At 39.7% G+C, this 14,866-nt stretch overlaps 1 protein-coding gene across 8 annotated transcripts in view; it reads left to right on the plus strand.

The window, feature by feature from the left end:
• The window catches only part of CDC42BPA (CDC42 binding protein kinase alpha), a 264,117-nt gene that overhangs the window by 156,344 nt on the left and 92,907 nt on the right, over window positions 1-14,866 (plus strand). For 5 of the 8 annotated variants that reach the window (XM_058669445.1, XM_036495219.2, XM_036495216.2 and 2 more), the window contains exons 13-15: window positions 7,092-7,334; window positions 7,567-7,677; window positions 13,277-13,524. In XM_058669445.1, coding sequence (XP_058525428.1) covers window positions 7,092-7,334; window positions 7,567-7,677; window positions 13,277-13,524 — 602 coding nt within the window. The remainder of the gene's footprint in view (window positions 1-7,091; window positions 7,335-7,566; window positions 7,678-13,276; window positions 13,525-14,866) is intronic. The other 3 variants (XM_058669446.1, XM_036495217.2, XM_004578484.4) reach the window with 1 other exon arrangement.

Here is a 14,866-nt window from a genome sequence, read left to right on the forward strand (position 1 = left end):
CAACTGTTTCCTAGATAGAACGCAGCCCCCATTCCAGCACATACACCCCTTGGTGGGAACCTCATCCCAGCTGTGGCATCCCAGATTGGGACCGTTCCTAGCCGTAAATGACGCACCTGCACGTGGTTGCTCCAAGGACCATTAGGTGCCAGCCTGCTACACAAGCCGGAGCTTATCTTTTACTTGATAGGTGTTCAAAGCTCAGCATTATTAAGGGATTGGAAGTTCTTCAAAGGAAGAGTTACTGGCATTGGGAATCTTTAGGATTGGCTCAGATCCCAGAAACAGTGGGGTCACTCTAGAGCTATCTCAGCAGCGATTCAGATGTCCAATACCCCAGAGCTCCCCGGCCGGGCGACCAGCAGGCACAGCCTGGCGCCAAATGGCACGCTGGCTGCCCTGGCCTAGCCCGCCATGAGCCATGGGCACATGGCGGACTGGGTTCGGGATCCGAGCTAGACGTCCTCTCCCGCAGCCCTCGGCTCGCCTCTGGCAGCCGGAGGTTAAATCCCGCAGGCCCAAGGTTGCGCCCCTCCCCAATCCCGTTCACCACCCAATGAGGGTGGCGGGTGGGCCCCGGACATGCCCAGTCACGGAGGCCTCCCCCCTCGGCGTACTCACCCCAGAAGGAAGCAGGCCTCGCACCCAGGCATGTCCGGGCCCAGCCCGCCATGAGCCATGGGCACATGGCGGACTGGGTTCGGGATCCGAGCTAGACGTCCTCTCCCGCAGCCCTCGGCTCGCCTCTGACTTGATTTATTTTTGAAAAGTGGTCACATAGAGAGATCTTCCATCTTCTGGTTCACTCCCCAAATGACGGTAGAGGTGAGGTTTGGGTGGAGTCCAAGTAAAAGCCAGAAGCCTGGAGCTCCATTCAGGTCTCCCACATGGATGTCAGGGGTCCATGTATTTGGGCCATCTTCTGCTTCTGTCCGCAGGCACCTTAACAGGCAGCTGGATGAGAACTGGAACAACTGGGACTTGAACTGGTATTCACGTGGAATGCCAGTTTAGCAGACTTTGACTCAGTCTGCTGTGCTACAGTACTGTCCCGTAGCTTTTAATAAGCTTTAATATTAAAAATCCTTTCAATATATGTGACAGAGGAGGTCAAAGAAGCAGATTATGCCAACAAATAATTCTAGTAATTTGCTCAATTTCCTATAGGTAGTGCAAAAGAGTTCTGTTTTCTCCACATTGTGGCTAGCACTTGTTTTGTTTTAGGTAGCAGTCATTCATTGTTGCTGTTATTGATAATCAGAAAGTGTAAATATTAAAAATCAGAAGCATAGATACTAATGATGAACTACCTGAAAAGAAGTAAGGAAACAGTCCCATTTACAGAACATAAAAAAGCAGTTAGCCAATATCTGCCAGTTTTGTTAGGGATTTTTAAGCTTTTAAATTTTTTTCTTTTTAAAAAGTCTACATAGTTGAAAAAGATGTATGCTCATTTGAGTTACTGATTAGGGTGGAGAGGGTTGAGGTATGGAGGAAAGAGGGTGGGACAGATGTTTCCATTTTTTTTTCTCCTGTATCTGCATGGTTTTGGGGATGGGGGATGCTCCTGCTGCCAAATCACACCAGCAGCTGGGGATCCTGGACAGTTATTTGATGTCATCTTAGAGACCCTGATGTGGGTAAGAATGTACCGAGGGTGTTACTTGAGTGGTTTTGATAGTTCTGAGATGTTGGTTTCATTGCTCCAGAGTTTGAGAAAATTTTTCCAAGCTCTCTTGGTTGACCAAGTCCACCCTAGTGTATCCACACACCCAGAACTTGCTGCTCATAGCTTGGCCAGGAGAGATGTCCAACCTATTCTGCTCTCCATCCTCTGACGTAGCACTCGGCTTCCTCTGCTAACCTAGATGATCTGCTGTCATGTCCCCAGTGTACATCTGGGCTTGCTGTCCACTGCACAGGCATCAGCAACTGAAGAGACCCAGTCCTAATACATGCACTCCAAGGTCAAAACACATGATTTTTACTGTGGCCACAGTTTGAGTCCAGTGGTCTAGTTGAGGAGTCCCCAAGAAATCTTGCCTGAGGTAACCCCAGACTTCTGGTGTATGCCAACTAGTATGGGGTTTGAATCAGTTTGTTACCCACATCAGCCCCCACACATGCTAGATGAATACAGTTGCTTGTTAAGTTTTGGTCCCAGCCTTATTTCCACACAAACCTATAGGTGCGGTGGCCTCGCCTTCCCAGCCTGCCTCAAACCTAGCCCTTATTGCATACTTCCAGGAACTGCAGCCTAGTCAGGGGAACCTACAATAACCTCCCATCAGGCTTGACCCCAGTCCTGGTTCTTGTCAGTGTCAGTATGTCTAGCCTGGTCTGTCCCACATCCTACCAGCTCTCATACATACCCATGGGTGCTGCAGCTTAGTTCAGCCCAACCCACCCCTACCCATAGATAGGGTGATGGGTGCTGTTAACTTACCTAGTCAAGCATGCTTGCAACCCTGGCTCTCTTGCTTACCAGCACCTACTAGGCCCACTCCTAGCCCCAGATCTTGTGCTTCCCAGGGTTTACTGTAGTCCACCCTGACGTGACTTCTACCCAGTCCTGACACTTGCCAGCAGATACTGCAGCAAAGCCCAGCTGGCCTATACTTATTCTGGCTCTTACATGTGCCAGCAAATGTAATAGCGTAGTTTAACCTGTACTTTCCCCATATCCAGTTCAAATGCAGAGCAAGGGGTATTGAGGCCCTGCCCAGCTTAGTCCACCCATAGTCCCATCTCTCAAGCTCACCAGTGGGAGTGGTGGCCTGCAGAGGGGTAGGGGAGGGGGGTCACTGAAATTCCCCTACCAGGTTCACCCTCCAGTTCGTCTTGCATGCACTGCTGGGTGCTGCAGCCCAATCTGGCATGGCTTACCTAACCTTGGCGTTAGCTGGCAGATGCTGTAGCCTAGCCCAGCCCAGCCAGCCCCCAATCCCAGCAATTATGTGAACTGGCAGGTGTTGCAGTCTAACTTAGCCCAGGCTACACCCAGTCCTAGATCTCGTACCTGTCAGCAGGTGCTTTGGACTGGTCCAACCTTGCCCCAGATCTGACCCATATGTATGCCAATGGATACTGTAACCTGTCCTCCCCTATCAGACCTGTTTCCAGCCTGAATTTTTTGTGTACTGGCAGGTGATAGGCCCCTGCGCAGCATAATCTACCCCAACTCCTGACCTTTACAGGTGCTGGCTGGTGCTGTGGCCCAGCCCACCCCAGACCCATTTCTCAGGTGCGACCACAGGTGCTACAGCCTGGCCTACTCCCAACCTTAGTTCCCATGAGTGTTGGTGTGTTTTGTGGCTGCACCTAGCTTGGCCCATGACCACCTCCAGCTCTCGTCCAAATTTGAGTACTTCAGACCAACAGGGGTGAGCCTTCATATCCCTTACAGAATCTGCTCCCAGAATTTGTTCTGTTGGTGTCACACCCCAGCCTTGCGTGGCTCATCTTCTGCCCTGAGACTTATTATCAGGTATTGTGGCCAGCCCTGCCAGCAGGACCCACCCTTAGCTATCATGTATACCAGCAGGTGATTTCAGCAAGCCCAGACCAGGGCTCCCACGTGGATGGGTGCCTTGGTCTGATCCAGACATGTCCTTCAGTTTCCCCTCTCTAAATTACCCGGTCTCAATTCCCTCGTTTCTGTGTGTGCAGTGGCCTGGTCCATGGCAGCCTCTAGAAATCACTCCTCATCTGTAAAGTACTCCCTCTTTGGGGAGCGAGAGAGACCCAAGTGCCTATCAAACTATGTCATAAAACAATTGGCTCCTCACTCCCACACATCCCCAAACCCCCTTCCCCAGGCAATCTGCATCTCCTTTGTACCGTGCAGTGTTGTACCCTGCCTGGGTGCTGGAGTGGCATAGCATAGAGAGCACTGTCCTCTGCCTTCCCCACATAGCTTAGAAAAAATTAGGCAACTGTGTTGGCACGCTGGTATGGTTAACAGAGATTTGGCAGTAATCAAGCCCAGAATGCCTTCCAGATATTGGCTGCTTTTCTCCCATCAGTGTATCTTGCTTAGGTACAAGGCAGTAGCCTATAGCTTGTGTGTGTTGTGGGGAGGGGGTCAGTAGTCATTCTTCTGCAAATGTGAGGTGATATCCGATTGTGATCTTAATTCGTATTTTTCTGTTGATTAATGAAGTTGCTTGTGTATGTCCTCATTGGAGTTATGGCTGTTCAACTCCTTTGCCAGTTTTTTTTTTTATTCAGGTTAAGTTAGCAAATACTCTATTTTTAATGATAATGCTAAATCATTTTTCAGTATGCCAGTTTATATTCCCACCAGTACATCTATAAAAGTTGGTGTTTCATAATCCTTCACAGTACTGGATTTGTTATCTGTGGCCCAGAAAACAACAGATTTTAGGTCTAAAATGGTGTCCTATTGTGTTCTTAATTTGCACATTTGTATTTACTAATGAGATGAATTAACTGTACATTGTCTGCTTTGCGTTTCTTTTGTGAAGTACCTCTTAATATCCTTTGTAGGTTTTTCTCCTTTGCAATTTAGTTTTTTTCTTATTGCTTTGGAAGAATTTTAAAATTTCTCTCATATTCATCTTTTGTTGGTTGCATTCATTACAGATATCTCAGGTTCTTGTGTTTTTACTTTCTTTATGAAATCTGGAGTTCATGTGTATCCTTTTATGAATTGACTTGGCAATTTTAAAAATCGCTTCTTCATTATGAATTTGACATACAAGATTTTTTCCTTTACTTTCCTATCTTTTTAAAAGAGGTTTATTTCTGTTGGAAAGGCAGGATCTACAGAGAGAAGGAAACAAAGCTCTTCCTTCTACTGGGTCTCTCCCCGAACAGCTGCAATGGCCAGATTGGAGCTGAGCTGAAGCCAGGAGTTTCTTCTGGGCCTCCCCACTGGTACAGTTCCCAAGGCTTTGGGCCATCCTCCCAGGCTACAAGTAGATAACTGGATGGGAGGTGCTTTCCCAGGCTTTCCCAGGCTATAAGCAGATAGTTGATTGAGAGGTGGAGCAGCCAGGACAGGAACCAGTGCCTACATGGGATCCTGGCGCTTAAAGGAAGAGGTTTAGCTAACTGAGCCATTGCACTGGCCCTCCTGTCTATCTTTTTACATCAAGATCATAATGATCCTGTAGAATAAGTTGAATAGCATAGCTTCATTTTCTGTTTTCTTAAAGTCTTTTCAGCATGAATGATCCGCTACTGAAACACTAGTCATTACCTGTAATACCTTCTGGCTTTGGAGCTTCTTCCTTACCATTGGGAGGACTGAGAAATTTCCCCAACTATCAGCTCAGTTGCTTTAGTTGTGGGGCTGATTAAGTGTGCTATTTCTTTTTATTTTAATTTTAAAATGTGGTGTTGTTTTTATTATTTTTTTTTTTTTTAGCTTTTGCAAAAAGAAAGAAAGCAATCTACTCGGTCCCTCCCCACATGCTCATAGTGCTTGAGAGTCGGTCAGACTGAGTCTGGGAACTGGAAACTCAGTTTAGGTCTCTCCTATATGGCTGATGGAAACAGTTACTTGAACTGTCACCACTGTGCCAGGGTCCATGTTAGCAGGAAGCTTTGAGCTGGAAATCACACACACACCCAGCTATTCCAAAAGGGATTCCAAGTGTCTTAATCAGTGTTTTAGCAGCTAGATCAAAGGACTACTCTTCTCCTTGTGAATGAAGTTATTATTTGTTTTTTCTCTTTTATTTATTCTTTGTAGTCTTTTGGTAGTTGCTTCTGAGTTCTGCCATGCATATTAGACTTCAGTTTTTTTGAAACTTCTTTACTACTTCGATGTTGTTACTATTCAGTATTTTAGTTATTATTTGCTGAATAAATTAGACATGTTGAAACATAATTCTATATTTGAATTTGTTTACATCCACACTAACGCTTGCCAGTTGTTTAGCCCTCTGTTTTTCTTGTTTTAGACCTTTCTTCTAAAATAATTTTTCTTTTTCTTGAAAAAGTGCAGAACTGATTGTGGTAAGCTCCATCAATTTTTGTTTGTGTGAAGCCACATGCTGGAAAGGTAATTGTTCTGGGCATACAATTTTAGTGGTTTTGCTGTTCTTGAAAATACTTCATGCTATTTATATTTCTCATTACATTCATAGTGTCCTAAGTGTAATTAATTTTTGAAGGATTAATAGGTGATATATCATTTTTTCCTCTGATTTCTTTGAAAGATCCTTTATCATTCTAATGTCATCAAGTTTCATTTTTTTTTAATGCTTCCTGTTTTAGGTTTCTTTTTTTTATTTTCTTGCATTGTAAATATAGAACTTCTTATCAGTGAATTCATGTATGTCTCTAATTTTTACACAAAAGTTTTTGTTTCTAGATTTCTAAAAGTTCAGCAAGTTTGGTCATTTTAGTAATCAAATTCTTTTCACTGTATAATTTCTTGTTTATTTCTTTAAACATGTCACACTTTAGTGTTTTTGTGTCAGTATGTGATGATCCTGACATCCAGCTACCCTTGATATGTATGTTTATTTTTTAAGTGTTTTTTTTTTGCATGTGTATTTGGGAATCTCTGGTTGTACATTCTTATTTGTTTGTTTTTAATGTATGGAAAACTGTTTTCGTTTATTTCTGTCTCAAAAAAGATATACATTTCTTTTTTTATGAAAGGCAGATGGTTAAACTGGCTTTTGTCTGCTTTGGTCTCTGCTAAGTTTTTTACTTTAATCGAGGAGTGGCAGTTTAATTTTTTGTTATCCTTGCTTCTGACCTAATGGTTAGTCTGCACATAAAGAGCAATTCTTATTTTTAAAAATTCTAATGTAGTCATTGAATTTCATCAAATATTGACCGTTGTATTCTGTATGCATATACTCTGTAATTATTTGTGGAAACGAAGGTACTGGGATGTTAAATCAGCTGCTCCCTTGCAGTTAACTGTATTAGCCTGTGTAATTAGAGCGCAAATGATATGTGTCCTTAATATCCATTAGTAGTTTATCTCCTTTTTGTCCTGAGGTGAAATTATTTTGGCTCTTCTTTATTTGATAATAGCTATTTTGATGGCCACATTTGGTTTCTAGTTTGCAGAATTGGTAACTTACATTCTTTTTATAAAACTGTAGGAACTAGTCCAGGCTAGTGAGCGATTAAAAAACCAGTCCAAAGAGCTGAAAGATGCACACTGTCAGAGGAAACTGGCCATGCAGGAATTCATGGAGATCAATGAGCGACTAACAGAATTGCACACCCAAAAACAGAAACTTGCTCGCCATGTCCGAGATAAGGAAGAAGAGGTGGACCTGGTGGTGCAAAAAGTTGAAAGCTTAAGGCAAGAACTGCGCAGAACAGAAAGAGCCAAAAAAGAGGTTAGTAGTCAGGCAAATTTTGTAGTGTCCATGGGGGTAGTGATTAAAGCTGCTTTTTGAGAGTAGATAATGTGTCATTGTTTATTTTTTTAAATGTTATTTCTGCAGTTTGGCAATATTTCATAGTATGAATTTCGACATTTGTATTATCTTCTATTGAAAGGTAAATTCCCATGGGGGAAAAATGCTTTGTTTGCAAAATATTGTAATGGTGAATTTTTTTTTTTTTAAGTTGGAAGTTCATACAGAAGCTTTGGCTGCAGAAGCATCTAAAGATAGGAAACTACGTGAACAGAGTGAACACTATTCTAAGCAACTGGAAAATGAATTGGAGGGACTGAAGGTACCTTTTTACTTTACTTTTATTAAGCTTAATCTTCGTTGGCCTGATAGAATGCTTGTAACTTTCTCAAGGTATCTGTCATGGTAATCTGTGGTAGTGGGCTTTACTCTTATAATTGTCAGCTGTATTGATCAGTAAGTGTGGTAGGTGTTCTGATTGCTTCACTGATGGGCTGCTCCCCTCCTCCTGTGATTCTTCCTGTTTCCTGAAATACAATAATATTGAAATTTGGCCTGTGTATAACCGTTACAGGCTCTGAGTGTTTAAGTGAAAGGAACACATCTCTCACTTTAAATCAAAAGGTAGAAATCATTAAACTTAGTAAGGAAGTCAAATGGAAAGCTGAAATAGACTGTGAGAGCAAGACCTGTTGCACTGAACAGCCATGTTGTGAATGCAAAAGAAAAGTTATTGAAGGAAATTTGCCACACGAGTGAATACAATAATCGTTTAAATAAAAAAGTAGAACAGCCTGTTGTTAACCTGGAGAAAGCTTTAGTAATCTGGATGAAAATGAAACCAACCAAAGCATGCTCTTAACACAGAGCTTAAGCCAGATTGAGGACCTAATTCTCTCTAATTCTCCGAGACTGAGAGATGTGAGGAAGCTGCAGAAAAAAGTTTGAAGTTAGGAGATGTTGGTTCATGAGTTCTAAGGAAAGAATCCATTTCCATAACAAATGGTAAGTGAAAGAACAGATGCTGATGTAAAAGCTACGAAAGGTTATCTGGATGATTTATTTAAAACTGCTGATGAAGGTGGCTACCCTGAACAACAGACTTTCTTTAAAAAAAGAACTCATAAATTTACTTTAAATGAAAACCAAAATGACAGAGAGGAGCAAAGAGAATGGAGAGACAAAGATGAAGAGTAAGAGATCTTTGCAAATGGTTTAAGTAGTTGGAGCTGGGTCAGGCTAAAGCCAGGAACCCAGAAGTACAAAAGTGGTAGTGGTCCAGCTACTTGAGACATCTGCCACTTTCAAAACGGGGAGCTGTATCTGAAGAAGAGATACTGGGACTGGAGCTGACACTGTGATATGAGACTTGACATCTTTACGTAGGAATAGATGTCAGCTAGAACTTTGTTAAAGAGGAGAAATCAGTGCCAGGCTTCAGACATTAGAGAACAATCTTAACTTTATTATTAAAGATAAATTCAAGTGGTTATTTTGAAACTATAACTCATTTGCTATTTTAGAAATGTAGATTTATCTGTCTACTCTAACCATGCCCTATATAGAGAACAACAAAGCTTGCATGACAGCATATCTGTTTATAGGATGGCTTACTGAATAAGCTCACAGTTGAGACCAAATACTTAGAAAAAAAATTGCTTTCAAATATTACTTTTCACTGACAAGACAGGGGAACTCAAAAGTGCTCTTGGAGTATACAGCAGAGTTAATGTTTCGTGCCACTTCATGGCACCCATTCTGCTACCTCTAAATGTAGGGATGATTTGCAGTTCAAGTTCTTATTTTTTAAGAAAAGCCTTTAGGATCTGGACAAAGTCAATTGAAAACATTTTGGAAAGGACTCATCATTTGAGATACCATTGAGAACATTTGTGGGACCCAGCGCTATGGTTCCATTGGCTCATCCTCTGCCTTGCAAGCTCCAGGATCCCAAATGGGCAGTGGTTCATGTCCTTGCTGCTCCACTTCCCATCCAACTCCCTGCTTATGGCCTGGGAAAGCAGCAGTGGGATGGCCCAAAGCCCTGGGACCCTGCGCCAGTGTGGGAGATCCAAAAGAAGCTCCTGGGTTTGAATTGGCTCAATTCCGACCGTTTCAACCTTTTGCGGAGTGGGCCAGCAGATAGATAATCTTTCTCTCTGTCTCTCCTTTTTGTAAAATCTGCCTTTCCAATAAAAATAAATCTTACATATAAATAATATATAGTATATTATATGTCATATAATATATATGACATGTTATATAATAACATTTGTGGATTCATTGGAAGAGGTCAGTTATGAACACTAACAGAAATTTGGAAGAAATTAATTCCAGTCCTTGACTTTAAGAAGTTAAAGATTTCAGTTGAGAAGTAACTATGTAATTGGTGGAAATGTCAAGACAACTGAAATTACAGATAGGACATGAACTCTTAGTTGCTGCAATAACAGGATAAAACTTTTCCAGATGATCAATTGCTTCCTTGGATGAGCAAAGAAAGTGGTCTCTTAAGTTAGAATCTATTTTGTACCTTGATTAAGCAACAACAAAAAAGATGGCATGGTATATATACTCAGTTAATAAAGTAGTGACAGAGTTTGAGAGAACTGATTTCAATTTTGACAAGTTTTGAAAAGTACAACCAGACAGTATCACATGCCACAGAGAAGTCTTTCATGAGAAAAGAATCAGTGTTGCAAACTTCATTGTTTTGTCTTATTTTAGAAATTGGCATAAGCATTCCAACTTTCCATATGCACCACCCTGAAAAGTAAACAGCTAGGAATATCAAGGCAAATTCATCTAGCAACAAAAGATTACACTGCATTGAAGGCTCAGATCATCATTAACATTTTTTGTTAATGATGTATTTTTCTTTTCTAATAATAAAAACCAGTCATATAGAGAAAAGGAGAGACAGAGAGGAAGATCTTCTGTCTGCTGGTTCACTTCCCAAGTGGCTACAACAGCTAGAGCTGAGCCGATCCGAAACCAGGAGCCAGGAGCTTCCTTCTGTTCTCCCACATGGGTGCAGGGTCCTAAGGCTTTGGGTCATCCTCAACTGTTTTCCCAGGCCACAAGGAGGGAGCTGGCTGGGAAGTGGGGCTGCCAGGATTAGAACTGGTGCCTGTGTGAGGTGCAGGCTTGTGCAAGGTGAGGACGTTAGCCATTATGCTATTGAGCTGGGCCTCTGTATTCTTTTCTTATAATGGATAACTAGAAGTGAAATTACCAGATCATTTTAAAGTATCTGATAATTACAGAAACATTTGCAAATATGAGAAGTCCATAATTTTTACTTTAATTCTAGCTTTTTAAAGCTAATGTGTTATTTATTAATTACATTTTCATTTTATAAATGTCTTTATTTAATTTTGATCCCAATAGTGTTCTTACCAATTCACATACATTTTTTACTCTGCAGAGTTCTGTTTATATTTTCAGCACACTATTTTACAATATATTAATTGCCATTTAATTTTAGTCTTCTGTTTTTAAAGATTTATTTGTTTATCTGAAAGGCAGAGTCGCAGAGGAAGAAACAGAAATCTTCTAGCTATGATGCCAAGATTTTTCTGTGGGACACCTGTGTGGAAGGCAGGAGCCCAAACATTAAACCACCTTCTGCTATTATCCCAGGCACTGGTGCCCATGTGGAATGTTGGTGTCACAAACAGCTGCTTAACTTTCTATGCCACAACACTGGCCCCATAATTTGATTTTAATTATTTTTAGCATTGTAGAATAAGAATGTAGAATATTTGCTTATCTTCTCCTCAGTGTTTCTTCCATTGCTTCAAAACTTGACTTGTCCTCCTGTTTCCAGAGATTTGATAAGTATTTAAATATACTTCTGTTTTACTTGGTTTCAAAAATACTGACCTCTTGAAATTATTTGGAATATGTTTTGCCGAATGATGTGATACAAGTAACATTTGGCCATTTTATTGATAGCTGGTGATTCAGTTTCAATCAGTTAATATTTTCCATTGAATGAAGTTGACATTTATTGAATGAATTGTTTGGAGAGGAGGTTTATTACAGTGAAACTTTATGAAAGATTTATAGCTTGTTTTAATGTTTGAAGAGATTATCTCCAGTTTTCTCAGGATTTGAACACATGTACATCTAATCTTTCCTAACAAGTGCTTGGTAGCTTTCTATATTGTTTCAGTGTTTCCTTTACATCTTTTGTAAAGGCTTTTTATTTCTTCATGTACATAGGAGAAATGTCTTGTTATTATACCTTATCTGTGTGCTGTGTTATTGATATGTTTTTGCCATTAGTAATGAAACTGTGTTCAATCTTTGAACTATCACTTATTTATGTTTACATTATATACTGTTTAACATAATCCTATTATAACACTTCTAAGTAGATTTAAATATTTTCTAGGTGAACAGTTGGAGATGATAATTATTTCTTTAAAGTATTCATTGATTTTAGCTGTTTCAAATTTTGGTTGAACGGAATAACTAAAATTGATGTTATACCTAAGTGATAATGAAAGAACATTTTCACTTGCTATTATTACTGTGTGTACTTCTGCTGTTACACCTTAAGTAATACTTCGTTTGATAACTTGAAATGGTTATTTTTCAAGTTAGAAAAATTTCTGAACACTTTCATGGTTTTATTGTTTCACTGGATAAAATATAGAATTATTTTTAAATTTTTGCCAAATATTTCTGGGCCAGGTATACCTATTCACATTATCATTTGCATTTTAAATTTTAGTTTATTAAAATCATGCACTTATTTTAAAATTTGTTAATATTAAATTATATTCAGTAACTGCAGTTAGCCTATTTTGTGATAGCTTGTTCTTATTCAGAATTGGTTTTATATGCTGTTGATTTTTGTTAAGTTCAATTTCAGGGGAAATTTTTCCTTCAAACTTCATATTTATGCTGATACTATCCCAATGGCCACTCAAACTAAACATGATAGGAAACTGAAAATGTTTTGAGGCGATTAAAAACTAAACAGTATAGGTTAGTAGCCAGGACTGTAGATGTTGATTTAGGCATCATTGCCAATGAAATGTTTAAAAGACTAAGATTCTCACTAGCTCTGGCTCTTCTTAATTGAAGTAGAGTTTTGTAGTTGTACCAAGCTCATTAATACACAGTCTGGTTCTGATATATGATAAGTATTTTTTATTTTCAACATTTGTTTTGTTATATTTGAAAGATGCACACCCACAAACCCCTTCCTCTAATCCACTCATCAGATGTTTGCAGCAGCCTGGGTTGGGCCAGGCTGAAGCCACTGCCAGGAACTCAGCTCATGTCTCTCATTTAGTTGACACATTGAGCAGTTGTTTGGGCTATCAGCTGCTGTCTGCCAGGAAGCACATTAGCAGGGAAATATAATCAGGAGCAGAACTGGGATTTCAACCCATGTACTTCCATATGGAATGTGGACCTCCCAAGTATCTTCTTAACTAATGTGGCAAATGCTACTCTGCAAAAAGAATATCTATTTTTGAAGAGTTAAAGAAAGGAAGAGAGAGAGAGAGCTCTTCCGTCTGCTGATTCATTCCCCAGGTAGCCACAATGGCCTTTGCTGAGCCAGGCCAAAGCCAGGAGCTAGGAACTTCTTTGAGGTCTCCAGTGTGGGTGGCAGGGGCCCAGGTACGTGGGCTATGTCCTGCTTTTCCCAGGCTTTTAGCAGGGAGCTGGATTGGAAGTAGAGCAGCCGGAACATGAGCCAGTGCTCATACGAAATGCGAGCACCACAGGTGGTGACTTTTACCTGCTATGCCATAGTATTTGTTTGGCCCCAGGAAGAGTATTTTTAATATGATGAAATTAAAAATGACATCAGCCATATGAACAGTGTCAAAAATATATTATAGAAAAGTTATTTGAAGTTTTATGATAAATGAACTCATCTTTGCTTGTTACTTCCCTAGCAAAAACAAATTAGTTACTCACCAGGAATATGCAGCATAGAGCATCAGCAAGAGATAACAAAACTAAAGACTGATTTGGAAAAGAAAAGTATCTTTTATGAAGAAGAATTAACAAAAAGAGAAGGGCTACATGCAAATGAAATAAAAAATCTGAAAAAAGAACTGCATGATTCAGAAGGTCAGCAACTTGCTCTCAATAAAGAAATTATGATTTTAAAAGACAAATTGGAAAAAACCAGAAGAGAAAGGTAAGAATCAAATCTTTTTGTTAATTGAGTAAAATAAATTTTTTTGCTATGTATGAAATACTGGGGACATAGAAGCAATAAACATTCCAGTCCTAAATGACAGCAGTCAATACTGGCAGATAAAACATTACAATATGTAATAGGAAAACTAACAGGAGCACACTTATGACTCACAAAATGTAGCTCTCATACTTAAAGGAACTTTAACAAAATTACTTGTAAGCTGACTTAAGAAATAAGAATGAAATAGCTAGGGAAGAGGCTCCAGGCAGAAGTAGTTAAATTTGCTAAGATCTACAGGGGAAAAGGAAGCTAGCACCTTTCATAAGTGAAAACTGTTTACTGTGTTGGAAATATAAATGGAAAGAAACAAGTGGATAGAAATGAGGTTGGATGCCTTTCAAGTGAAATAAATCTTATTAATCCACACAATTTGTGTACTGTTCTTTTGTTTCTATATAAAGAGAACAGATTTCATGTATTTCACAGCTAAAATGCATAGGGAGAATAGCCATATTCTTCCCTACCCTGAGTTCCCCCCTTTCCTGACTTTCTTTTCTTTCTTCGATTTTTATAAAGACATAATTTCAGTCCAATCCATAATCACAGGCTTACTTCAGCAATAACTATAATATTCAACCAGGAAAAATGTAGAAAGGCCACAATTCCATAGGAATATAGCAAAGGGCTAAAACCAACAATCAGATCACAAGATGTTGGCCTCATTCCTATCCTTTTCTTTTTTATATTCTGTGTTAATTTTCACATGTTAGAAAAAATACATATTTGTCTTTGGGCAACTGGCTTATACATAATGATTTCCAGTTGCAACCATTTTGTTGCAAAGGATGAGATTACATTCTTTTCTGTGGCTGAGTAGTAGTTTGTAGTGCATATATACCACATTTTCTTTGTCCAGTCAGCTAATAGACATCTGGGTTAACTTCCAATCTTAGTAATTGTGAATTTAGGTGCCATAAACATGAAGATACATATAATTCTCACATGCTAATTTCATGTCCTTTATACAAATTCTGAGGAGTGGGATGGCTGGGTCATATGTTAGATCTATTTACAGATTTCTAAGGAATCTTCATGTTTCTTCCATAATGATTGCACTGGTTTACATCCCCGTACCAGAGTATTAAAGTACCTTTTGTCTCATCCTCACCAGTACTTCCTGTGTTTTAATTTTTAGATGATAACCATCTAGCTAGAATGAGGTGAAGCTTCATTATGGTTTTTATTTGTATTTCCCTAATGGCTAGAGATCCTGAGTATTTTTTCACAATCTGTATTTCAATCATTGAAAAATACCTGCTCATTTTCTCTGCCCATTTCT

This window comes from Ochotona princeps, chromosome 10 (assembly GCF_030435755.1).
Source record: "Ochotona princeps isolate mOchPri1 chromosome 10, mOchPri1.hap1, whole genome shotgun sequence".
In the NCBI taxonomy this organism is placed as follows: Eukaryota; Metazoa; Chordata; class Mammalia; order Lagomorpha; family Ochotonidae; genus Ochotona; species Ochotona princeps.